The sequence below is a fragment of the Tetranychus urticae genome, chromosome 1 (genome assembly GCF_039701765.1).
Source record: "Tetranychus urticae isolate SD_2017Ah chromosome 1, NJAU_TeUrti_SD_1.0, whole genome shotgun sequence".
Lineage (NCBI taxonomy): Eukaryota > Metazoa > Arthropoda > Arachnida > Trombidiformes > Tetranychidae > Tetranychus > Tetranychus urticae.
In genome coordinates this window covers 25,072,300-25,099,249 of record NC_142958.1, presented here as the reverse complement: position 1 = coordinate 25,099,249, position 26,950 = coordinate 25,072,300, and the positions used below count along the sequence as shown (strand labels likewise).

General features: G+C 32.1%; 3 protein-coding genes and 1 long non-coding RNA gene across 7 annotated transcripts in view; 2 read left to right on the top strand and 2 right to left on the bottom strand.

The window, feature by feature from the left end:
• Positions 1 to 6,695: 6,695 nt before the first annotated feature.
• Positions 6,696 to 8,717, bottom strand: LOC107368511 (uncharacterized). The gene is made up of 2 exons (XM_015936344.3): positions 8,319 to 8,717; positions 6,696 to 7,945 (listed from the first exon to the last, which is right to left on the bottom strand). The coding sequence occupies exons 1-2, from the start codon at positions 8,435 to 8,437 to the stop codon at positions 6,757 to 6,759; spliced, it is 1,308 nt and encodes a 435-aa protein (XP_015791830.2). The 5' UTR covers positions 8,438 to 8,717; the 3' UTR covers positions 6,696 to 6,756.
• A 1,842-nt stretch (positions 8,718 to 10,559) lies between these two features.
• LOC107368510 (uncharacterized) lies at positions 10,560 to 13,125 on the top strand. Its single transcript, XM_015936343.3, has 2 exons — positions 10,560 to 11,061; positions 11,239 to 13,125. Exon 2 carries the CDS (start codon positions 11,291 to 11,293, stop codon positions 12,755 to 12,757), a length of 1,467 nt encoding a protein of 488 aa, XP_015791829.2. The 5' UTR covers positions 10,560 to 11,061; positions 11,239 to 11,290; the 3' UTR covers positions 12,758 to 13,125.
• A 424-nt stretch (positions 13,126 to 13,549) lies between these two features.
• Ptp99A (Protein tyrosine phosphatase 99A) overlaps positions 13,550 to 26,950 on the bottom strand; it is a 48,975-nt gene continuing 35,574 nt past the window's right edge. Inside the window, exons 4-17 of one of the 4 annotated variants that reach the window (XM_015936339.3) lie at positions 22,050 to 22,228; positions 20,552 to 20,736; positions 20,197 to 20,311; positions 19,864 to 20,058; positions 18,768 to 19,030; positions 18,548 to 18,689; positions 17,776 to 18,251; positions 17,573 to 17,707; positions 17,036 to 17,071; positions 16,494 to 16,628; positions 16,259 to 16,410; positions 14,986 to 15,900; positions 14,759 to 14,894; positions 13,550 to 14,673 (exon numbers count right to left, since the gene is read on the bottom strand). In XM_015936339.3, coding sequence (XP_015791825.1) covers positions 14,479 to 14,673; positions 14,759 to 14,894; positions 14,986 to 15,900; positions 16,259 to 16,410; positions 16,494 to 16,628; positions 17,036 to 17,071; positions 17,573 to 17,707; positions 17,776 to 18,251; positions 18,548 to 18,689; positions 18,768 to 19,030; positions 19,864 to 20,058; positions 20,197 to 20,311; positions 20,552 to 20,736; positions 22,050 to 22,228 — 3,259 coding nt within the window. In that variant the 3' untranslated portion in view covers positions 13,550 to 14,478. The remainder of the gene's footprint in view (positions 14,674 to 14,758; positions 14,895 to 14,985; positions 15,901 to 16,258; positions 16,411 to 16,493; positions 16,629 to 17,035; positions 17,072 to 17,572; positions 17,708 to 17,775; positions 18,252 to 18,547; positions 18,690 to 18,767; positions 19,031 to 19,863; positions 20,059 to 20,196; positions 20,312 to 20,551; positions 20,737 to 22,049; positions 22,229 to 26,950) is intronic. The other 3 variants (XM_015936340.3, XM_015936342.3, XM_089266115.1) reach the window with 3 other exon arrangements.
• Positions 20,733 to 23,061, top strand: LOC149094825 (uncharacterized). The gene is made up of 2 exons (XR_016197871.1): positions 20,733 to 21,558; positions 21,697 to 23,061. It is a non-coding gene; the product is annotated as an uncharacterized LOC149094825 (long non-coding RNA).

Below are 26,950 nucleotides of genomic sequence, written 5' to 3'. Positions count from 1 at the left end.
ATTGAATAGATACAAAAGGTTGAAATGAAGATCAAATTAAAGGTATCAAGGATAAAGGTTAACAAATATTGTATTTTAATTGTTTCTCATTATTAATATCGCGAGAATCACTTTCATTAGCTTGTTACTGGTGAAGAAGATCCTTGTGTTTGTGTGCCAAGTTGGATTGAAATTGAATCACTCAACCGATTGATTATTATTACTGAAGAAGTTCATTACAACTATCAAAATAATTATTATAAATTGTTGTTAAATAAATGTGTATTCAAGGCAAGATGAAAAGCACAGCTCAAGAAAAGCCAATGCGACTTTGTTGACCAGAAAAGATTGATCATCAGACACTTTGTTTTATTCAAGATTTGATTTTATTTCAATCATTTCTTCAGTTGATATATTCATTTATATAAACTGTTCCCTGCAAGCTTAAACAATGAAATCTAAATCAGTATTCCATTAGCTAGGTAATATGACAATTAAAGAAACAGTTTTTCACTAAAATAAGCGATAACAATGAGACTAAAGAGTAATGAAATAATGTCTAACAAAAATAGTAACTTAATAGAGCGATCATATTGTTACTTACAATAGATGGAGTCGCGATAGTCTTTGTTGTAATCATATCGATATGCCCTATTGACCGATCCTTTTACCAGCGCTACAATTAAAATAACAATTGATAATGGTGATGGTTTATGATGATGATGTAAAGTAGTGATTAAAAATTAAGAGTAAATGTTTACAAAAAATGGTGAAAGCGAACCATCAAAAATAGTGGCAAATAGCGAGAGTGAGAATAACCATGAAAAATAAAGCTATTGTTGCATAGCGTTACATAAAGAGATCCTATTTTCATGTTTCCATATAAAAGCGTCCTTCTCGGCGACCAAGGAACATCAGTTATCGTTTTAACTTGTTCGGATAACATCATCAACAGTATAAATTTCATCAACATCAACTCCATTTAAATATAATCATAAAAAGTCTAAATATACGTTTTAGTGTCTGTTTTAATACGCATTTTGCTTCTCTCAACCAGTAAACAAACCCAAAGCCAAACGATAAAATGGAAAGTTACAGCAAATCAGTTATGTGTACCATCGCTTTCTGGATCATCTCTATCACCTATGTTATGTGTCAAATGCCCACCAGTGCTGAAGTCACTCAAACATCCAACCTTTGGCAATACCAACCCAATTCAGCTTCACCAAATGGATCACCTTATGGACCAACTCACAATGATTACAACATGGGTCAAAGACAAACTGCTTTAGCTTCGCCTCTAGTCTCTTTCCTTCCCATGTTGGTACTTTTCGGGATTGGTGCTGTTATTGTTATCTCGATTCTTTACTTCATCTTTAATCCCTTTGGATTAACTTCACTTCTTGGCCCTGGTTTAGCTGGTAGTCCAACATATGGACGTAAACGATCAGTTGATGGCTCAAAGTTCCAGCAATATTTAATGGAGCTTATTTCAACTGTTTCAAGCGCTATTGATAAATATGAAAAGTTTGAATCTTCAGCATCACAAGCACCAACTTCATCAAAAGCAACTCCACCAAAAGCAAATCCAACCAAGAGTAGCTAATTAACATTCAATATAGAGATGCAGACGGTTTCTCGATAAATATTGCTTTTTGTTTCGTTTCTTTTCTTTTTCATTTCGTTCTGCTCTTACTCTTCAAGACCAACAATGGTCTCAAAGACGGTTATAATAATGCTCATGATGGTGATAATGATCAGAACTAGCCCACCGTACCTATTTTGTTTCAAATGTCCTCCTTTTTTCAATTTTTTTCTCCAACTTTGTTTCTTTTTCAATTGTGTAAAAATTTTATATTTTCAAAAGACATTCATAATAAAAGATGGTTTCATAAAATACTTAGATGTTTCAATTAATTATCCAATTGTTTACTACTCACAGCGACCTTAATTAAGAAAAGTAATTAGTCTAAATATAATATGATGCTGAAAACTTTTTGCTCATTCAAGTTAGAACTTCAATTGTTTTTCATTTTTCATGTGTTTATGGTTGTTGCTAAAAAGATACAATTATTACATTTATGCACAAATTGACACAAATAATGAAAAGACAAATGGGCAAAAACAAGTAAAAATGAATTTCTTTCAAATTTAGACTCTGATAGTTTGTAAGGACATGAAAACTGAGTCCAATTGTCCGATTTAAAAGTTTCTCTGTTCAATAGTTTTTGAGAAAATCGAGTTCGAAGTTGAAACTTGGATCGCTTTTTGTACAATTATGGAAGCAGATATTTTCATTAAACTCATTTCCCTAATGTAAATTTAGATAATCAACCAGAAAATGTACTTATTTTGAGAAATAACATTTTCCATTTCCTTTAAAACAGTTTAGTTCGATATTTGTCTAAACCGACCGCATTCTGTGACCATAAGACTTAGAGAACTGAAACTTATTGTTTTACCTTAAAGATCGTTTACACACATCATGAACTGAATACATTTATCGATTTTACAAGAGGTCTCTTGATTTTGGCCATTAGCCTTAAAACTTTGAGCCTCGAAATCTCGAGAATGGTTACACCTACAATCATCATTCTTTCCCCAAACATTAGATTGAATTATGGGCTATAATAGTTTATGACTGAATACCGAATAAAATCTGAGTTAATTCATTAAATAACAAAGATCCTTCTAACGCTGAAGATTTGTTTTTAGATTTATGAATCAAGTTTTAAATCCGACAACATAACTTATAAAATGCTATAACTTTTTTCGTAGGATCTTGAATAATTTAATGTTTCAATAGATTATAGCCCATAATGAAATCGAATGTTTGGTGAAATATTGGTGATTTTAGATTATGCCATTCCCAAAATATTGAGCCACAAAATTTTAAGGCCAATAGCCAAAATCAAAAGAACTATTGATGATGCGATAAAATTATTCAATCCATAATGTGAACCAACAATTTTAATCAACGTTTTGATCGACAAATAAGCAGTTTAAGCTCTCTAGCTCATACAGCGCCAGAATGAGATCGGTTCATCTAAAAATCGAACTTGATCTGTTTTACAAAAACAGAAAATGTTATTCCTCTAAATGAGACGATTTTATGGGTGGTTAGCAAAAGATACATAAGACACATGAATTTTATGAAAGAATCTGCTTCCATAACTGAAGAAAAGGCGATCGAAGTTTTAACTTTGACCTCAATTTTCTAGAAAAATGTCCATTGGATGAGTTATTCAATAGTACCAAAGGACTCAGTTTTCATGTCCCTACAAACTCACCAAGTTTCAACTCTTTACACAAATGTTTGAATCTTTGGCAGCAATCTTTGCATTTGATTTGGAACTTTAACCAGAAAAGTGGTTTATTTACCAAGAAATGGGTTAATATGAGTTTAGTTTGTTGAGTAAGCGTTGCTTGTACATTTAAAACCCAAATATCATGACCTAAAATGCGCTAATGGAGAGTTATTGCATTGGATTGAATTATTAAATAGTAAAGGAGCAAATTGGTGCAAGAATGATGACTGTAGGGGCCATTATTCTCGAAATATCGAGGCTCAAAGTTGTTAGGCCAATGGCCAAAAGCAAGAGAAATATTGATAAATTGAAAAAAGTATTTGATCCTTGATGTGAACCTACAATTTTTATCGACGCATAATAAGTTTCAGCTCTATAGGTATTACGGTCACAGAAAAAAGTCGGTTCACCTAAAAATCGAACTTGATCTGTTTTAGAAAAACAGGAACTTTTTTTGCTCTAAATAAGATCATGCCATGGTTAGACATCAAAAGTTACATCAGCTGCGTGAGTTTCATGAAAAAATGTGCTTCCATAGCTGTACAAAAGGCGATCGAAGCTACAACTTTGACCTCGATTTTCTAGAAAACTGTTTATCGGATGAATGATTTAACAGTTCCAATGGACTCAGTTTTTATGTCCCTACAAACCCCACCAAGTTTCAACTCTTTACTCAAATGTTCGAGCCTTTGGTAGCACTCTATACATTTGATTTGCAAGTTTAACCAGAAAATTGCTTTATTCACCAAGAAATGGCTTAAGATGAGTTTGTTTTGTTGAATAAGTTGTTGCTTGTACATTTACAGGCCAAATACCAGGAACCAGATGTGCCAATGGAAAGTTTTTAGATTTAATTCAATTATTAATTAGTGAAGGATTGAATTACCCGAAGAATGATGACTGCAGGTTATGCCCTTCTCGAGATTTCGAGGCTCAAAGTTTTAAGGCTAATGGCCAAAATCAAGAGACCTCTTGTAAAATCGATAAATGTATTCAGTTCATGATGTGTGTAAACGATCTTTAAGGTAAAACAATAAGTTTCAGTTCTCTAAGTCTTATGGTCACAGAATGCGGTCGGTTTAGACAAATATCGAACTAAACTGTTTTAAAGGAAATGGAAAATGTTATTTCTCAAAATAAGTACATTTTCTGGTTGATTATCTAAATTTACATTAGGGAAATGAGTTTAATGAAAATATCTGCTTCCATAATTGTACAAAAAGCGATCCAAGTTTCAACTTCGAACTCGATTTTCTCAAAAACTATTGAACAGAGAAACTTTTAAATCGGACAAATGAATTAAGTTTTCATTCCCTTACAAACTAACAGAGTCTAAATTTGAAATAAACTCATTTTTACTTGTTTTTGTCCATTTGTGTTAATTTTGTCTTTTCAATAACAACCTGTGTTTATATTTTTCATCAAACAAAAGCTTGATTCGTTAATCACAGCACACAGTATTTTTAAATTATTGAAATAAGTTTATTTTCCGCCATTGAAATTTACATTAGAATTATTTTTTATTTTCATTGTTCACGGTTTTATTGAATACGGATGAATTGTGGGCTGTAAGTTGATGCTTAGAAACTCGACTGATTCGGTTCACCCGGTGCCAGTTGGTGTTTTAAATGATGTGATATTACCTCGTGAATGATGGGATAGATACAATAATAGTAGCTAAGATACTAAAAAATGTAAATACGGTAGAAGTGTTTATCATGAAGATGCCACCGAATGAGAATCCAATTCCACCGCAATTGAGAAACAATGAAATCTAATTTGAAAAAAAAATGAAAATTAGTTCAAATCTTTCAACGAGTATACTTTAGATGAAGTGAAGATCAACTGAACACAAACCTCATTCATTACCCTTAAATAGTCTGTTTTGAGTGATAATTTATACACAGTTACCATTACTTCTTGTGATTTCGTATATACTTTGACGGCTGCATGAACCACTAAAATGAGAAGTGAAAGCATTCCAACACAGCCAACAGTTCGATATATTTTCGTACCCAGACTTTGTTGAACAAATAGTCCAAAATAAAGCAAATTAATGAAACGATTCATAAAAATAACACAATAAGGAAACAAGAAAGGACTGAAAAACTCATTCATTTTATTGACCAGACGTTGAGTTGAAAAGAACTTGAGTCGAAGATTTCGCATAGATTTTATATTCAATGTCTTTATATCAATATTGGATGCTCTGTAAAGTCGATGAGATTCCATGTTGACGTGTTGAAGTGCCGTTTGAGCTAAAACTAATAAATCGAATAAGACAAAAGTTTGAAGCAAATTGTAAGGATGAATGATTATTATGCGCACTATAATAGTCCAGTAATGAATTGGATTTTTTCTGTATATACTGATGGTCGTAGATTGACCAGGGTCTGAATAAGGCCAAATACGAAACATGTTAGCAATGTCATAAATCAATAGAGATACACTAAAATTTGCCGACAATATATAATAGATAACTTTATGGTTCCAGAAATATTTTTTGGCTGCATAATCAGAATCGATTTGTAACTCTTTCCAAAGATTTTCAATTTGTCTCAAAAAGTTGAGATTGAACTTGAAATATAACAAAAAATGCATACCGAGCTCACATAGACAATCGATAAATATTTTAAACTCAACATCGAAACCTGAATCCAGTGAAACATCGAGTGATCTGAAGAGATATTTGAAATTCAACAAAATGATCACAAGTATTGCTACACATTTTCCCCTAAATTCACTTTTCGATGAAATACTCGATCCTAGTTTCGATGCAGTTGAATAGATTGGTATTTGCGGATAATCTGTTAGTTCATTGTTACGTATCCAGCCGTTTAATACTTTGACAAACGCCATCCTAATATCAGGAAAATATCGCTCGAAAATTGAAATACAATCGAGTTCCAGTATAAGTGTTATTAATATATTGCAATAGACCGACAACACAGTCAGATTAATAACAAGATAAAAGGCAAGAAATTGTAATTTCAGGTCAATACAAATGTAACACTTGATGATGGAATCATTAATTTGAGTCTGGATTTATTAGATTTTCATTTGGTATAAAAAATTGTTGCTCGTGGATGTAAGTCTTCACAAAAGTTTAATGGAATGAAAAAATCATTGAAATTTTTCGAGTACACGAGTTGGAAGTCCAGTTTTTATTGAGTTCCAACTCGAATGATAAATGATAGACGAAACAGAATAGTTATTAAATATTAATGTCTTTCATTGCAATGGATCCTTTTTAATAATTAAAAAACTATTAACTAAGAATAAAAAGCATTGAATATTTCAAACTGAATTTGTTTCTTGTATTCAACTAAATGATAACTCGAAAATACAAAGCAATCGATTTTGTCTGCAAATATTTCAGAAATGAAATGAAGTTTATAGATACATGAATTAGTTATTTAACTTATTTTTTGATTTTATCTTTTTTGTTTAATGATGAATTTTGATATAATTACTCCCATGAACTAATCGATGTTCGTAAACTTGCAGAGCTTGTATTTTGTTGTACATAATTATTCTTGTATTTATCTACCAGACTATTGAGTCGGGTGACAATAGTGTTAATATTGGTTAAACTGTGATCAATGGAGTTAATCTGTTTAGTATAATCATTGATCATGGTGTTAACCTGAATGGTCGCTTTCTCAAGTAACTCTGATGTTTGCTCATCCATACATGTTACCCTTGAAACATCGGGTAACTGTGTTTTAATGTGCCTCAATATCCTTAAAATGGGTGCATTTGCCGAAAGTCCATCAACCTGTGATCTCAATTTGTTTACATTTTCCTCAAATGCATCTTTAATTTGTGATAATTTTCCAGGTATTTGCAATGAATTTAAAACACTTGTTAACAATTGATTCTCAGCCAATTCAACCTTTTTAACCATTGTATTCAACGTATCCTGTGATAGGCTACGAATTTGTGCCAATGTGGTCACCATTTCACCGCTATTGTCAGAGCCACGGTCGGATGATAAACATCGTCCAACTAATGTATCCAACTTTTTATTGAGTTGTTGTATCAAAGTGACCTGTTGGTAATCACCTGAAGCACCAATATTACCATCTCCACTGTTGCTACCACTATTGACACCACTATTACCTGCCAATTCATAACCAGATCTAGAGTTGGTTGTTGTACTTGGTAAGGTTGATGATGGTAATTTAAAGGAAGTTGAAGAATCACTTGGCTTATAATTTCCTCCGGATGAAGATGCAGACGATGATGTTGATGATGATTTGGTTGTCTCTGTTAACAGCGAATCCATCCTAATGAGTAATTTTCCCATTCCACTTCGAATGAGTTCGGAAATTTCTGTCAACATTGAAGACATTTGACGACGCACTGATTCCGATTCACCTTTATGTAAACTAAACAGACTTTGACCATAATCAGTGTTACACCATTTCTTCTTCTCTTGGTCAGTCAACTGCAATTTATTGAGAATACTTTCAATTCTTTCAACTTTACCCCCAATCAAGACGATTGATGAACTTGTTTCTTCCACCTTACTTTGAACATTATTCATTCTAAATGCATGATCAACCAAATTCACTTGAGCCAACTTAGAATCCAAATTATTTAATCGCGCTTCCATTGATCTCATTGTTGACTGTAAATTTCTCAGAATATCCAGACTGATTCGACAAGCAGCAATAGTTCCGGTGATATCAATAGTTATTAACAATTGAAGAGAAGAAGATAAATAAAAATATAATTTTAAATAAAATGCAATGGCTAATCATTACCAATCATCTTTTAGTCGTCACTTTTGCTTATTCAAAGTTGTTTGTGTCTGTTTTGTGTGCAGTGCCCTTCATTATGAAAAAACGAGATTTTTCTTGTTTTTATTGAAATGAAATAGCCATCAACTTTTCATGGATCACAATCAATCAATTTTTATGTAAACCTTTTGAAATTGAACATGTTAAGTTGATGAAAGTGTCCTGAAAGTTGCTAGTAAACAACCAAAAGATGATTTGTTGATGTGTAAATGAACACAAAACTAACCTTTCTTTGCTTGGATCAGGTGCTGCAACTGATTCACAGTTTGGTGTTAATGCAATGATTAATAAAATAATGCACAAATTGTTAAATGAGTAAATTCCTGAGGAAACTGTCAACTTCATTATGGCACTGATAAAATACAAGGTGAATGTGATAATGTAATCCTAAATGTTGCACTTTGTAGTCAAATCTCACCAAGAAACCGTTGCTGCGAACCACTCGAATGGGATTATTCAATGTAAATCAATTTCAAACTGGTAAGTAAACAGTTTGCACAGTTAGAGTTTTAATTGTGACCAGAGTTATCATTAATAAAACACTATTTTAACAGCGCAATAACATTGACAAAAATATTAAGAAAAAGAGTTTGCTTGTTGGTGAAGTTGCTTATGTTATTGGTGTTGGTTATCAACAAACATTTTCAAGTTTACACCAGAAAACAAAAACAAAGATATTCCTGGATCATCTTGAAGACAGAAAGAGGATGATAAGGCAAATGATTAGAATTAAGACAAGTGATTGAGATAATTGGATGATGAAGGAAAGACAATTGAAATGATTTGATGGATTGAAGATAATAAACTTAAGAGGCAACAAAAATAGAGCCTTTTTCAGGGCAATTCATTGGAAAGACAAGAAACAAATTCAACAAAAAGGAAGATATTAAACCTTTTGAGAAACTGGTGATGGCGATGATGATCAAAGATTTCTGACCTTCACAGGTTGATTATTAGTTGCTTATCCAGTCTATGACCGATTAAGACAAGTTAAAGTTGTTCCTGAATATTTTACCCAAAAACCATTTGGAAACATTTCCAGGTTCACCTCAAGTCTTCAAACCAAAGCATTAGCATTGTCGAGATATAAACAGGTAAATTAACTGCAAATAGATTAAATCAGTCCAAAGTCTAGTTGAATCTGGACAAGTTGACAAGTAAATTTAAGGCAGTTTTGCATGACAAATCTGAAATGCTGAAGATTATCATTTCAATAAATCTTTAATTTTTGCTTTAATTACTTGAGCTTTGTTTACTGGCATTCACATTGCCATTTGGGTTTCTTTTTCCAGTTACAATGAAAATCTTCAATTGCTTTACCCATTTTAACCCATTTTTTAATCTAACAGCCAATGTTGTAAAGTGAAAGCTATAAAAGCTTTTCAAATTGTTATTCAATCAACACTTGATTCTTTCATTGAAAACAAATCATTTGAAAAGCAATTATTAATTAATTTGTTGTTTTCCTCTTCAATCAAAAAAAACAATTTTCATCGATTTTAATGAATCTTGAAGAGACGATGTAACCAAAAGTAGATGTAAAAACAATTAGAAACTGAATGTTCATCAAATTGCAGTTTAATTTGATAAAACATCCTTTACAGGATAACATCAAGATAATCAGCTAACTAACCGGTTCACATTCATTTCCGAGAAAAGTGATTAACAAATCTAACAAAAGGCAATAATAAAAGCAACGATAATAAAACCTGTGAAGATATCAATCAATTTACATTAATAAACAAAAAGCAATCAACAATCAATTATCCAAGTGAAAACATTGGAAGCAAAAAGATAACAATTTTTCAGTTTCATTATATTAATAAATAAATGGTCAAAGTTGCAACTTAATTAACCTTGAATTTGATTGATAATGGATGATGATTCAAAGTAAAATAAAACGTGTTCAACTAACCTTGATCAGTGTAAAGATGACACTCAACTTTAATTGTAATTAATTTGCATATTTTGTCAAATTGTGCCTCAAAATGATTGAATCTCTTGAATTTGGGTAAAGAGGAAACATCTTTTTCTGTTTGTGAATCATTTTAACCAGAAAACTCATCAACTTGTTGATTAGCTTATCAAGTTATTCACATGGAGGGTCGATTGAGAGAGGAATTGATTTGATCAAGAAACGCAATCATATTACACTATTGCAATGTAAATCAAGAGTAATAATGAAATTGTAATCTAAGAGTTTAAAGATGATCAATACCATCAAATTACTCGTGAGTTATCGGGTTAATCAGATGTTTAATCAAGAGTCATTCACAAACCTTAGGCTTGACTCGTGTAACAGAACCGGTAAAACCCTTTCAGTTTGCTTGAGATAATTAACTGTTGACGCAACTTGATTACTCCATGTTATTGTAACTCTGATGAAATGCTAGGAAATTAACGAGTGAGGCGACTCGTTGAGTTTAACTTGATGCTGGGTTTACCTGGTAAACAAATCAGTTGGGTTGAACTGTTCAACTCAACAACATCAACAACAACTTCCACTTTTCACTCATCTATTCATAATAGGTTCAACTGTAAATTTAACACCATATTGTAACAAAATCCATCATAATTGATCAACTAATTATTTTTCATCATCTATTTATATCATCTTTAAGATTCTCTCTGTTCATCTGTAATTCAACATCTTTTTCACTCAATTTAACTTTATTCCTTAAAATAACCTTTCACTCGAAATAGACGCAAGTCAAGTTGTTGCCTTGATTCGAGTCGGTGTAACCAGAATATCTCAACATTTGGTTGCATTTATTTTGGGCTAATCTACTGCCTTTACCTTTCCTTTGGTCATAATACAAGCAAATCTTTGTTCAAATCTTATTGTGATCAACAGTGTCAAGTGAATATTTACCTGAAATTGATTGTCCATTAATCACTTGAAACTTCAACTTCATTTTTACTCAACCTTCGATTGGATTACAGTTATCAGAGGAAAAGGCAAAATAAAGGTAAGCCTACATTTACAGTTCGATATTTATTATCATCTATTTATCATCTTATTGAGAAATGCATTTCCATTGTAATCTTTTAGCAATCAGTCATTAATCATGATTCATTAATGGTTATTTTATGTCAATTAGTCACTTGCTAATTCCATTATATTTACATTTCCTTTTTTCATTCAGATTGATATTCAATCAAGTTTTTGCTCAAGTCAAGTCTGATTGTTACCAACCAATGGAACCCAATTGGGTCGACAATTTACCCGATGCTAACTATGAGTACATGGTTGGAATACGAAAGCCACACTTTGATCAACTTAGAGACATTATTGGTCGATCCGGAATTCACCCTGCTTCAGGTGATTTAGCCTTGTATCTGATTAAATTGAAACATGCTTTACCTAATCGCTTGTTGGCATCAATGTTTCGCTGTCCTTTGGCTGATTGCAACTCAAAGATTGACCGAGTTCGAAAAACAATTAGATCTGAATTTTCCTACAAATACATTGGTTTCAATCGAAACAGTCGATCCTTTGTTATGACCAAGCAAACTCGTCGTGATATAATCCATGGATTAAATGTTCCAAAAGATGCAGTTTTCCTGATAGAAGACGGAATTCCCTATTTGATTCCCAATGAAAGCGATTCTCTACCCAAACATCTGTCACTTGAATCACTCATTGTTTTCAGTTCCACAGGTCACATTGTTGATGTAACCGGACCTGCAATACTTGAAGATATAAATGTTACTTCAAATGGTCGAACTCCAGGTGATGGGTCAGCTTTCGATGGAAATGGTTATGATGATATTAACCTAAACCTAAAATATCGATCTGAATGGTTACAAGAAAATGATGTTATTGTTTCAAATGCAATTACTCGAGGTTTAGTTGAGTCATTTGTAACAAATGATTTAAACAATTACAATGGACAAAACACAACAAACACTGAATGTCTTCAACCTTTTGTCCCCAAAATGGGCAACGCCATGGACCAAAGTGAACTGGACAATTTAAGAAGCTGGATTGGTCTGGTTAGAGCAATAATACGACAAGTAAAACATCGTATTCGTAGTTTTAAAGCGATTGAAAAGCCTTGTTGGCAAGACAGGTTAAACATAAATAGCGATTTAATGAACGTTTGTGCCATGATCAACTGTTTTCAAATGATAAGCATTCCTCTGTGTGATGACACCTTTGATCCAACCTGTTCACCTGAATATCGTCGATGGAATTTCAGTCATTGTAAACCTGAAGGACCATCACTTTTAGATGAAGCTGATTTTCGTCAAATATCAAAAAATCAAGTCTCGTTTCCGCCAATGTCCAGAGAAGATATTCGAGATCACACTCTTCAAGTTTACCAAGTAACTCGAGGATATGGAATGATGCGATCGCTTTCATGTTCAAACTCGTTTGATTCACTAAACCCACCAAACATTAAAGATGTCTTCATTTGGGAACCTTGTGATTACCAAATAATGCTTAAAGTTGTACTTTCATGTTCACAATTTGATTCAGAATCAACAACCCATTTCTGGTATTCAATAAGACAAAATGAAACCCGAATTGGTTGGATGTGCGGTTGTGATGTTGGTAGATTGGGTTCGTGGTGTTGTCATCATGTTTCAACTGTATTTAAAGATCTTGGTTATCGTTATCATCCATTTGGCCCACCCAATCTAGCAATATTAGTTCATTAGATTAATCAATTTAATTCCTCATCTAGTTAACAAATGCCATGACTTGCTCACTTTCCTTGTCTCCTCCACTCAAACAAAATCTCAAATGCCAAAAAATGTCTAAACAAAAACTTAAAAACTTAATTGGTTAACACGCAAAAAGAGTACAAAAATAGTTTTTAAATGTAAACAAAACTAAAAATGAAAAAATGATCTCATATTGTTGACATTTAAATATCATTGATGAAAACAAAAGTCAAACAAAAATGTGAAAATGATATAAAATGTTATTTAATGTAATTTAATTATCTAATGTTAATGTTGAAACTGTCCCACCCTTTTCCACCCAAACATCAATTGTTCAAAAAAAATAAATTGTTTCAATTGAATATGCTTTTACTATTCATTTATTAATAATCAGAAATCAATTACATTGTAGCTTTTTTGTAAAGTAAGGAATCGATTGCTCTGAAGTTGAGGAAATGGCTACTTTTCAAACTCGTAAAACTGATGTTTTAAGGTTTCGACGGAATATTATTTCAAAACGAACATTCAGTCATTCACGAAAAATGGCCAAAGTAATCTCTAATCATTAATCCAGATTTAGAGCATTAGAAGATGAAGAAAAGGCACAAGGATAATCATGTAACCCATCAATTCCTTGGTCGATAAAATTCATCTAGTATCAGATAATGAACGATCAATTGAATTTTTGTGACTTAAGAAAGCCAATAAAGGAACCAACATGTATATTTTTCAACACGAATTGCTTGCACGAATCATAATTATAATTTAAATTTGAAAGAATCTTGATTAGTTAAGAAATAAAATCTTTTATTTAATCTCTACTTTTGGTTGAGCAATAATACAATTTATGTCTTTCAATAATCGAGAAGACAATTTATTTGCTGCAAGTTATACATTACCTATTATGCTTGAATTTATTGTATTTCATTTTATTTTAATTTTTTTCATTTGATTCATTATAATTTGTTTTAAGGACTTTGATAAGGATAAGGAAGATAGAAAAAAAAAGAGAAACAAGAACAAAATGATTTGGATGAAACAAGAATGAGCATGAATTTTTAGTTTTATCGGTGGAAGTGAAGACAATGAATGGCAGACTATGAATGATTTAAGAAACGATTTAACAAAGAATAAAGGTGAAAAATAAGAAAAAAAACAAAAAGTGGAAGATAAAGACATTTTGTACGAAAGATGAAGATGTTTCAATGATTAAGATGAGTGAAGAGAAACGCAGACGGTGAAAGTAAATAATTAATTCTCAAAGTCAATGGCAATGAGATGAGATCGTCGAGAAAAAAGATTTTGTTTGCGATGAAGTTTCACTTAAATGTCTATCAAGATTTACAAAATGAAGAAAGAAAGATAAAAAACAATTTAAACCATGGCTCTGAAAAGAAGTTTCACAATTTAAATTTATTCAATTGTCCTGTTTGATTGGAAGCGGCTGGGTGAAGTTGATTTCCATTGCCAGGTTTACGTTTAAATAAATTTAGTGGCTTAAGTGTTGTGATATTTAACAGGTAACGGTGAAATTGTTGGCGATGATGATGATGGCGATGAGATTTATAAACGATGAGTTTCATTGAGTTGTGAAGGTAAGAAATGACAATTTGTTTAGATGATGAAGATTTAAATGATCATGATGATGAGCAAGAATCAAGATGAATAGAGGATCAAATTTGCGTTTTTTTCAATAAAATTACTTGACTTGTCTTTCAAGCCAATGACTCGCTTTTAACACTATGTTCAGTGGATAAATTTATTTTGATTATATGACCATTGGAATTTGAATTAAGATGTCCATTAGTCATGTTTAATTGACTCCCGTATGGTGATGTATCCATTCCCTCGGCGAGATTCATTGTGGAAACTAGACTTTCTATTGCGCGATAAAGGAACAAGTAATCGTCCTGAAAAATAGAAAAAGATTTAGATCAGTTAAGTTCAAAAAATGTTGATTTAGATTAATGATTTTCCTATTAAAAATTCACATACCTGGCATCTCCAAATACCTGGCCTTCTTAAATGATAAAGTTTAGCATACATATAAACATCGACACAATCTTCAAAGTTTAATTGTTTGTATAGAGTTGTTAAACAGCTGAATGTTGCTGCTTCTGTTCCTCCATAACTAAAAATGAAAAAAATAACAATTAAATTAGATATCGAACTAAATATAATAATCTTACAATAATTATTGTAAAGTACAAAGAGTTACTTACCGATCCATGACTACTATCGGACCGTTTTGGTATTCAAGATGCCATTGCTGGACCATTTTGATGAGATCAAAAACACTATTTAATGGTCCACATGTCTCAGGCCAACCGGGACAGTGCACAATACGACATATTAACTCGTAATCATCTTGAGTTGATTGCATAATAAAATCTCTAGTAGCTACAAATCCTCCTGTTTCTCGGGAGGTGGTAATTTCTTCAGTTAGTTTAACTTTAAAACTACCATAATCACATTCTTCATCCTTTTCAGGCCAGAATTGTGGAAATTCTTTTTCATCAATTACAGGTGTTAGTACAACAATAGTTTGTACATTGTGATCCCAGATCATTTGCCAAAAATCGGACACAGTATCATACAGAGGATGTTGAGTGATTATAAATTCTTTCAGCATGTTGAATCCAAGAAGGAAAGTGGCATTAACATAGTCAGAGCCATCAGTTCCTGGAGACCGCGGAGTAATGTGAACTCTATGTGCTTCTAAAGGTATCAAATTGAGAGATCTATTTTTAGCCTTATTACAAGGTTTCAATGCTGAAACAACGTTGAAATCTTTTGCTCTAAAGCTGGTGACAAGTTTGTATTGTCTTTCAAGGAGAGGCCAATGGAAAGGCCTTTCTTTGATATCAGAGCTAGCATTTGAAATGGCATCACCACCAGTTTGAAGAGTTTGAATATAACGCGACAGATGACTACTGGGAACTTCAGTATCGCCACTTTCAATTGCTTCCAACAAAGCGTCATGAATGAAAATATATTGCTCTTCTGTTTGTACGAGATAGTTTCGTTGTTGGCGAATGTGCTTCAAGAACCCGTAAACATTGATGCTTTGTCGATGTTTAATTTGCTTCATCATCGCATCAACGACAATATAAGTACCAGTTCGACCAACACCGGCACTGTTATAAGTAAACAAGAAAAAAGCATAGATATTAGTATGAGTTTGAACAATATTTTTTCCCATTTTTGGAAAAGTCTATTGACTCAATTGACTAAAGATTTACATAACGAAATAGATTTAAATATTAGCTAATAGCCTTAAGTATCGCAAGTTAAAAATATCTTCAAGTAAAGTTAGTTTTGTAGTAGCTTTGCAAATGTGAAGCTAAGTTCATAAAACTTGAATCTAACAAAAAAATAAAAATGATGACTGATGGAGACAGATTATGAAATGTTTTCATCTTTGTCAATGAGTGAAAAAACCAACAGCTAATCATAATAGTAAACATCAATCAAAACAATAGATTAAGAAATCACCTGCAATGAACTATAATTGGACCACCATTTGGTGGATTTGCGGCCGATGACTTTCGTACAAATGACAAAACAGGAAGAGGATGATCTGGAACTCCGTGATCAGGCCAATTAGTGTAGTGATACTGATACACAGTTCGTTCAGCTCCGTGTTTCTATACCATTAATGAGAAATGAAAAAAATTAATTATTGATAGGAACAAAATATGTAATAAAAGGTAAATGCTTCTTAACTTACCTTTTTCATTTTAAGATTACGGATGGAAAATGTTCGTAGTGTATAAGTAGCCATAACTACTTCTTGCAGAATTTTGACCTGAATTATTCCATGAGTTTCAGTTCCCTCTTTTGGCCAATAAAGATCACATTTTCTCTGTAATAATGGAGTTGAAAAGGAGAGATATAAAGTGTAAAAGTTAGTTGCATGTTAACAGATAAAAAGGATAAATAAAATTGAATTTATGAATAAATAATGATTTGACTAATAAACCAGCTTATAGGATCAGCATTAGTCGTTTGGATCATTATTTCATCAGCTCGAGTTCAAGAAGAACAAAAGAATTGAGAAATTTTTGAAATAGAAGAAAAAGAAAGCGAAATGTTAGACATCAAAATCGAGATTGAAGCCATCATCAATTCGTCTTTCAAGTCCCAATCAAAACGTCAATCAAGAGAAAGCGAGAGTTGCTAATTTTTATACAGTAGTGGTCAGGGTTAAGTTAACTTTTTGCTTTTGTGAGGAACGAGATGTTAGAAAGTATTGTTTGTTAAGTTACTTACGCTGTCATCCAACTCTGAAGAGCAACTAAACTGGTGCTAGCATGCAAAAAGAGAGACATTTATGAGTCACTCATAGTAGACCGAAATATTTAAAGATAGTTTAAAGATAACAAGAAAGGATCAAACAAATCAGAGGTTGGATGGCAGGTGAGTATCATTCAATTTACGTCCAAACAAATCTTTTGATTCTAAAATGTAATTGGTTAATGATTAGTAACACAGAAAAATAACAAAGTAATGAAATCATTGAAAAGGTTGCTACAGATAAACACAATCATTAAAATAAGGATAATTTTTACTACAGGAACATTCTAATTTGGAAAAAAGTCAATCAACGAAAAATGCATGGTACTATGTATAGACTACATTGGGACTTAAAACTGAACATTGGACAAAAGGGCTTCTAATATTTGTGTTTTTTTGGCATTATTCACAGTAAAGTCTAAATTGGTTTCAAGTGGTGATGAGAAGGAAAAGGTTTCACTTAAAATCTCATCATGCACTTGCAAAAATGTTTAATTTTGTCATTTAACTTACACGTCCTCTTTCAATGAGATTGGTTATCATTACAATGATGCAAACTCTTTGTTCCCAAATCATTCGCCAGTAATCATCGAAAGTAGAAGGTAAAGGACCTTGAGTTCCAATATATGCCGCAGGTTTGCAATATCCCTGTAATGTAATGATGAGAATTAGTAAGTGTTTTAAATTAAACGGATTGTGCTAAAATTAATGCTTACGTCAATGTAGTTGGCATTGATGTAATCGACACCAGCAACTTTCTTTTGGCCAGATAATGATTTAAGAGTAACTCTTGTATGATCGTATGCAACAATATTAACATATCGATTCTTATTTTTATTTTCGGGCATTTGTGAATAATCACATGATAATTCAGCGTCTGTTCCAGTTTGAATGGATTCGTATTCACGAGAAAATCCAATGTCACCATCAGCATGAAGGTCTTGAACATGTTTAGGCCACAAGGCGACTGGGATAGAAGCATAATCCGATTCATCATATGTTTCGGATAATTGGGGTGATCCTCCACGAGTTTGGCTTGGTGGATCATCAAGATAATAATATGCTGCTTGGAAGTATTTCCTCCATAAGATGAATGAAAAGATGGCGAGAAGAAGTGCAAATGAAACACAAATTACGGCAGCAATCACACCGGCACTTAATGGAACATCAATTTGTGAAGAAGATATGTAGCCTTAATTGTGGAAAAAGAAAAGAATGAATTAGTTGAAATCGCCAATTTTCAGACAAAAGTACCCTTTGAGATTTAATTAAAATCATTAATCTCTAAGAGTACTTTTAAAGATAAGGTTTGCATGAAAATATTAATGCAAATGATTAGTTGAGACAAACACAAGGATAAAGTTAGATCTCTTACGAGTTCTTTTAGGTTGTGATTATTACGGTTTAAAAATAGGTGCCTTTAGAACCAGGATCAGTTAGCGTTAAGAAAAGGAAGATTAATAGATTGAAATGGGTTAGTACACTTACTCTCACACTTACTCTGGAGAACAACTTTACGAGATTCACTAAATTCCCCAGTTATAAGACGACTCGAATTCCGTACACTATTTGTTGCTCCTTGAACTTTCACTTCATATAACATATTCGATGTAAGATTGTTTATTTGGTACTGAGATAGATAAGAAAATATAAGAAAATTATAATAAGTTCATTAAAGGGTAAAGAGTTCGAAAATGTAATTACTTACTTGGAGTTGGTTGGGTAGAGAAATATGATGAAAATCACGAGAATTTTCTGATCGATAATAAACTAAATAATGATCAACGCTTTTATAATAATTAACAGGTTTCTCCCATTGAAGATACAGACTATCTAATGAGCAAGTTAGATTTACTATGATGGGTGCGCTTGGTCCCTTTACTTCGGTTGTGATCTCTAAAGGTGGAGTTTCATTTCCGTGGCCGGCGGCAGTGAATGCGCTCATCCATATCTTATATTTTGTATAAGGCTCTGGAAATAATAAGAAAGATAAAGAAAATTAGGCAAACCAGTTCAATAGAAATCGTTTAAATCATTGTCATCCCAAAAACATGTAAATGAAATTTCAAAAGATATCATCTGACTTTTCAGTAAAAGAAGCGCACAAACTAGTTTTTCTTACATCAAGACCTAGACCATTTCCTTTCTTTTTCAAGCTTGGACCAAAAAAAGAGACACCATAACTGCATAATCAACTGGACCTAATCATTTTTAACGGGCCAGGTTGAAAAGATCATTGCTATTCTATCTTTTCAAACAAATGCAAGAAATATTGTCTATTATGCAACCGAAACGCCCAAACTTATTAATCATTATTGCTATTTTAACGTACCTTTATCAGTCTAAGTAACCTATAAGCATGATAGTTAATCACCTCAAGTCGTTTAAAGCTTATTGAAATAAGACTTAGATTCAATAAAGAATTGATAAAATCTAAATCAAGGTTAAAGCCTTGATAAATCACATTAATTGAGACGAGTAGATAAGAGAGAAAAATCTTAAAGATTTTAGGCATAAAATGCGAAATCGTTAAAAAGTACGTTAGAGACATAAAAATAGAAAAAATAAACAGACATAAACTATTAGGTGTATAATTTAAGACTGAATTTGGGTGTTGTTGAACTTGCAATTGAATACAGAAAACACACACACACACAAACTATAAAACATAAACACATTCAATACAAAAATGATGACTTTAAATGACAATTACATAAACAAACAAAAAAACTCAAAACATTGTTCAGGGGTTTCCTTAAAACCTAATGATTGTGATGACATAAGTGTAAATCAATTAAGCTTACTTAAATCTTTGATGGTATATTCTTTAAGGTTTTTTGGAATCCCAGGCCTGGTATCTGTTTTATTGTACTCTAAATCACGGATATACAAAACAAATCCACGTATTTCTCCTCTTGGCTGTTTAGGGTCTTTCCATCTTAACTTTACCCAGGTATCACCAGTTTCATCAGCTTCGAATTCAGATGGAGGAGAGGGCACTGTTAATCCATTTTAAGATTGAGAACAGACACAAACAGTAATTAGTACCAATTCATTGAAAGGTAATAAAAGTGAAATTGAAAAGAGTAAAGATGAGATGACACTTGAGTTTAACAAAGAATAACACAACAACTTACTTCCTTCCTCGGTTTTGACGGTTATGTAGGCAGCCGGTCCGTCACCTTCAATGTTAAATACTAATAAAGCTATTTTGTATTGAATGTAGGTTTCCAAATTTCGAATGGTATGTTGCTAAAAAGAATATTAATCAACAAAAAAATAAATTAATTCACTTCAATCATAACCACAGTGTATAAAGAGAAGAGGCAAACTATAAAGCAAGCCAGTCAAAGCTTATGCATGCAATACAGCTTGAGTGTGTGAGGGGTAACAAAGGGACTGTCTGGTCAATTACAAAGTGAATTTCTCTCTGCCTTTTTTTGTGTTTACAATTTTTGATACATTTTTTTAAATTGTTTAAGTGAAACTTACTCTTAAATTTGGGTCTGGAAGGATGATTGTCCGTTCTAGCTGTGGTTTATCTTTTGGGTGAAGAATAATCTTGTACCCAAGTAGTTCACCATGAATTGTATCACTTGGAGGAGGTGCCCATTGAAGACTAACTGATGTACTGGTTGCATTACCATATCCTAGAATGGTTGGTGTCCCATCAGGTACTGTGATCGATGGTCCGGTGGTTATGATTGGTAGTGTATTGATTGCAATGATGGTTGACCCAAAAACAATGGTCATCAACAGAGGTAGCAGATTAACCATCAAGGTTTGAAGACGGTATGGTGAAGAGAGGTAAAAAGAAATGGAAAATGATTAGAAAATTGAAAATATTAAAATGAGAAATTAACTTGAAGACAAAAGGTGTAACAAACTGATGGAGAAACTGATGAACCATCTTCACTTTTCAAATAAATCCTGGTCTCTGGTAATCTCATTTTTTTGTATTTGGTTTCAACAATATCTACAAGTTAACATTATGTTGGCCTGACTGATGACCAGTGAGTACTGAAACCAAAATGAAGAAAAGAAAGAACAACTGAGTTGTCCTGATTAGTTTGGCCTAAGGCTGCTTAACTGGTTAACCTGGGATGATACTGGATTACTGATGAAGATTTGGTCAACCAGAAATACCCGTTTTATGACCAGATTGATGGGTCAAACCGTTAAGAATAAAAGAAAGGAGAATTAGCAAGTTGATGCAAAGTTGCTTACTGATCATTGCCATTTCAAAGTTAATTATCATTGTGAACACATCAATTTTAGAGGCTCTCAAAAATGGTAAAACATGTTAACATGTTACACCCCAACTAATTGCCATTTAGGAATTGATTAAATACAGATTCAACAATATCACTGATGATCAACATAAAACATAAAATGGACCGATCATATTGCTGATTTTAGATCTTTTTAGACTGGATTAAATCAGTTAAACATACCAAATGGCTGCCAAATTAAAGCTATCACAGTTTAATAACCAATATGTAAGTACTTATTCCACGCTTAAATCTATTATCATGTTAATGAAAATAAGTTTAACCCACTTGCATGTTACTCTACATTATAATTGAAACCGTAGTAATACATTTATCTAATGATTGATTTTTTTGCTTACTCCTCAGATTCATCCGGAATATATTTCTGGTCAATGTACAATATAAGACCAGAGTTACTCAGGAAACAAGGAAAACAAATCTTTCTCTTATTGGCCATCTAAAAATTGCCAATGATTTACTATTACATTTTCACACCAGTGAATCTCATGGAATACAAATCAATCCAACCAGTTTTATGTCAGAAATTTTCGGAGCTGGTGATTAATGGACAATGATCAACGATTATCTGTGTATTTCTTAATGGTCAAACATTTTGGCATCTTAAATGGGCGATGTAACGATGTGATCTTGTTGATATTTGTTTCTCCTGCAATTGGTATCTTCAAGCATGAATTCAAAATAAGATGTTCAACACTTACCTTCACGAAGAGTTACTATTGGAAATGAATCTTTACTAGGTTTACTATGACCTAAAGCGTTTACAGCAATCACCCGAAATACGTAAACTGTGAATGGTTGAAGTCCCGTAAATTGGTAACTGGTTTCATTCCCAATGGTCATTACTTTATTTGATTCCCAATCACCCTTTTCTCCAACCCTACAATTCCGGAATGATTAAAAAGAGACAATCAATAATTGAAAGTAATTTAACAACCAAACAAACAGCATTTGCATTCTCAAGTCACCAAATTGGTTTTTAAAAATATTTCTTGATTTATTGGCTCAATTGTGACTGTCAATTGGAAACAAACAATTATATCTTAACTACTTTTCAAAACCAAATCATTATTCACCAATTGGTTAAATCGAGCCACTAATTATCCCTCCAAAGGTTGAAATTATTCAAGTACTAGTCAAAGATTAAACAATATTGTCACCAAAAAAAGGCAAAGTGCAGATGAAAGTGGTTAATGAGGTCCATTTGGTTAGAAAGTAATTATATGAGACCCAAAAAATTGGGGATTGATCCACCTTGATTGTTAAAGCATTTAGGATTAATTGGAAGCTGAAAAATATCAATATCAAGGTACATCCAACAATATGTAATCTACACTTTAAACAATTAACCCTTACAATTGTACAGTTTTTTTTTGCTTCAACCAACTATTTCTATCAGCTTATAATTGTATTTTTAACCAACCGGTCAAGAATAGGAGAGATTCATCTTTAATTGTGTTAAGGTGAGGCTACAAAAATTTGAAACATTTTTTGCCCCTTTATTTGTTAATTGTGAATCAGATTGAGTTTACTTTTTTGTTGATAATATAGATTTTGCTACTCCTTTTTGAAGGATAAGTGAAAACGATATTAACTCAATGTTGACACAAACAAGTGGCATTACAAAAAAATCAAATTTTGATGTGACTTTCTTTCAAACTATTTATGATAACAATAATATTAATGATAATAATAAATTCTTGGTTAACAGTAAATTGTGATTCATTACAGTTTTCAAGGTATAGTACATAAACTCAGTGAAAAGGTGATCGAAAGACACAAAAAAGGTAAGTGAAAATGATATAAATTGTGAAACAAAAAAGCAAACTGATAAATTCCTGGTTAACAACCTTTAATTGGGATGATAATAATCAATCCATTAGGAACCCGGATCAAAAGATGTTGATTGAAAAGGATGATTTATTAAAGGTTTGACAGTTTCTGATCAATAAAAATTAAGGTAAGAATGAGAAACATTAAACAATCAGTTTACACACTAAATCAAGATACACCTTGAATCTCAATGTAAATTTAGACGATCACTCGGGAAATTTGTTCACAATCAAGGAAAGAAATGATTTGTATTGTTGATTTTGCTCAAAAAATATGATTATTGTTGATTTAAAAAAGAGTTGAATTGGCCTTTTGTCTCTTTTTGTCAATCAAAATTCATTGTTTCATTATTGGGTGTTATGAATATGATTGGTGTTACAGTTAAAGTGTAAAGGTTGATCACAAAAATATCCAGTTTATTGATATTAATGAAACAATTCAATGATCTAAACAAAAGGAATGATCATTATTTAATATTGATTGAAAATCAACTGATTTGGAGCAGCAAAAATGATTCAATATTTTAGCTAATCATTCAAATTTAACATTCAAGGTTGAAAACTGTTGATAACCTTGCTAATGGCAATCCTAACAATTGAAATCACTAACAATAATTGTGTTAATTATGAGAGTTAAAAGATTCACTTGTAACCACAACAATTAACTTGGTATAACGCTTTCTGATTAAAGTGCCATCCAATCGGATCAATCAATTGCCACTGCATATTATTCAGCTGATTGCTTTATAAATCTGATTGTTTAATAACAGGCCTTAATTTATAAATCATCTCGTCTCCTTTAATTAACTATTTTGCTTTTAACCAGTTCTTGTTGTTGTATAATTATCAAGTAATTTGTATATTAACCAACAAGTAAGATGTCAACTACCAATTGAATGTTTCATCGTTTATGATGTTCAAATGTTTAAAACTGAAGACCAACTTGTTATTATAATTTTACCATTATCATCATTACATTGATGATTGCTCTCATCAATTAAGTTGATCAAAAATCACAGTCAATTAAATGATTTAATCTCTCAAATTGTTGGTGAAAAACAAAATTTACATTCATTAACAATTGAAGAGCATTTATAAACCCGTTTTGTGCTTCAATATGGCTTGTGTTATTGATTGTGCTAACACTTTTCTTGAACATTGAACATCACACACCAACAATTTAACTTTGATTTTTTTCACAATTAAAAGCTGATGATTAAGAAAGGGAAAATGATGTTAATTATAATTGATTTTAGACTCAATCTGTATCAACAAGTAATGCTTATTAGCATTCACTTTCATGATCACTCTTCATTCACCATTTTACCTTCAATTGAAACAATTTTAGTATTTTAATCATGACGATCATTAAAATTTATTTTGATTATCAGATCGAGATTGAAATTGTTGTTGATACTGAATTAGACGGAAAAGATTTCAATTGTTTTCACTTTTTTTTCTCAATGGAATCTGTAAGTTTCTCAATTGAAAATTTAGCTTTTCAATTGAAACAATTTGCATATTGTTTGATTAATTGTAGACTCTTTATTTGGTTAAGCTATTGAAGCTTTTGTCACCTTAAATAGCTGAATAACAATTAAAGAAGTGACAATTGAAATAGTTGAAATAATTGTCAATTGATTTGGCTAACAAATTAGGAATAAAGTTGATTCCAAGATTCTTGAAACATTCAAGTGGAAGCAAAACAAAGCATGTAAACATAGTGATATATTGTATATAGATTAGAGCTATGAATTCCTCAAGTTGATTGATCAATCATTAATTTGTAAAGCTGGTTCAAGCTGAATCAAGATGATCAAATTGTTCCTCGAAAATGGGAAAAAGTAGATTAACATAATAAAAGGAAAAAATGGGAACCCATTAAGGAAGGTTAACCTAATCACAGTTAGATGCTTACCAAAATGACATGGTTTATTCACTAGAAATATAATGTAATATAATGTATAAATGGAGAAGTGGTAATACTTAAAGGATCTAAAAAAAGTAGCAAAGATGGTGAAGATGCATGAAGAGGAATTTCAAAGAGGAACCATGTTTCAAGTAAAATCAATATTTACAAGGGCAATCCATTCCACCGATTTTCAGTCTTTTTGTGACCTCCTGGTAATAGGTCACTAAGATCAAGCCAAGCCGGATATTATTGTCTTAAAAAACAAATCAATTTGGGAAGACCTTCAGATACATTGGTTGTCTTGTATCATCTGAATAACATAAATCATAAATGACTTGGAAAACATTATAATGATATTATGTGGAAAGACTTGACATTCAAATTATGCATTGTATCTTTGCATGAGATCCATGATGGAAGTCCTTTTGGTTTTCAAGATTTGCTTTGTTTTGTCGACTTTGAATTTGAGATTTTGAATCAATCAATCGATTGTAACAATGGTTAACTGTGGAAATGGTAGTTGAAGCTCGGAATAATCATCAGGAATAAGTATGCTTTTACCAATCATGATTGTGGTGAGGAAGGAGAGGAAGCAGCATATTATCACAAGAAAAGGTTGATCACAATAAAAAGGATGAAGAGTAACAAAAAAAGATGATTATTCATTCAGTCCGGATAATCTGTTTTTAGTGTTAACTCAACCAAGTAAAACCCTTTTTCGAGGGCATTTCAAAAGTTCTCATTACCTAGAGAAAGAAAGAAAAAGTAAGATGATAGTGATGGTGATGATGGAAGAAGCAAGAAAGAGAATCAAACTTTCTTTTAGATCTCTCCTTAATTCGGTTTCAATCGATTCCATTCAAGTGATACCTGGAATCATGCGAAGCGATATTCAATTTTTTTGGTTGTCTTTTTCTCTTTTTCTTCTTCTCGCTTTTTCGATGAAATGAAAAAAAAGATGAAGAAGAAGGGCTGAAGTAAAATTTTCGGCTTCTCTCTCTGTCTTCCATATTCATTTTCTCCTCCTCTCTCCCACACTCTCCCATTTACTCCCCTTCTTTGACTTGATTCTGGTGTCGTTTCAGCGAAATTCAGGAGCACTTTTCATGTTAACTCAATCAGGTATAGTTAAGACAATAGTATCTTCCTAAACACAACACTACATGTCTTCTGGAGCAATCATTTAACCATTAAGTTAATCGTTCAAAAATTTTCATTTTTGCTCTCCAGTTCATTTTCATCGTTATTATCATCTTGCTCATCCTCCCTTTATTTGTCGGGCCCATCATTTTGCGTTATCCCTGAAACATTATCATCACCTCGCCAGTCTACCATGTCAGTTGACTAAATTCATATTCACCAGAAAACATTGTGTGTCCTTTTCCCTTCAACTTGATATCTTTTGTCCTGTTTTGTTTGAACTCATCAGGGAAAATTGCTTTGTTAATTAATTCATTAATTTGGTGTATATCGGGATCCATATTGAAAAAACTTTACATTTGCTGTTAAAACCAAACATCTTGTCTCTCTGGGAATAATGTACACCAATCCAAACGGAGATTCAATTATTTGTTGTTAAGTTAAAGGAACCATATAGTTGAAGTTTTACATTATTCATCAGGAGCTAATTGAGTTTAAAATTTGTCCAAGATCATCATTCAATGAGAATAATCATGGTAAGTTGACCAATCTTGTTAAATTTTTCACTTAAATTCCTTCGTCTTTTCGGGAAAAAATCTTTCACTTTCACAATGAATTTGAATCGTTTGCCTGGCTTGACAGCTTATCATTATAACAGGATAATTTTGAGTTCAAATAATGTTATTAAATGTCAACCGTCTGCTTGAGAACGTGAGTT

Excerpts from the sequence above, each read along its gene's own strand:
- LOC107368510 (XM_015936343.3), top strand. The coding sequence starts at position 11,291 with ATGGAACCCAATTGGGTCGACAATTTACCCGATGCTAACTATGAGTAC.
- LOC107368511 (XM_015936344.3), bottom strand. The coding sequence starts at position 8,437 with ATGAAGTTGACAGTTTCCTCAGGAATTTACTCATTTAACAATTTGTGC. Across the intron at positions 7,946-8,318 it reads CCTGATCCAAGCAAAGAAAG|TCTGGATATTCTGAGAAATT; the intron begins GTTAGTTTTGTG and ends TTGTCGAATCAG.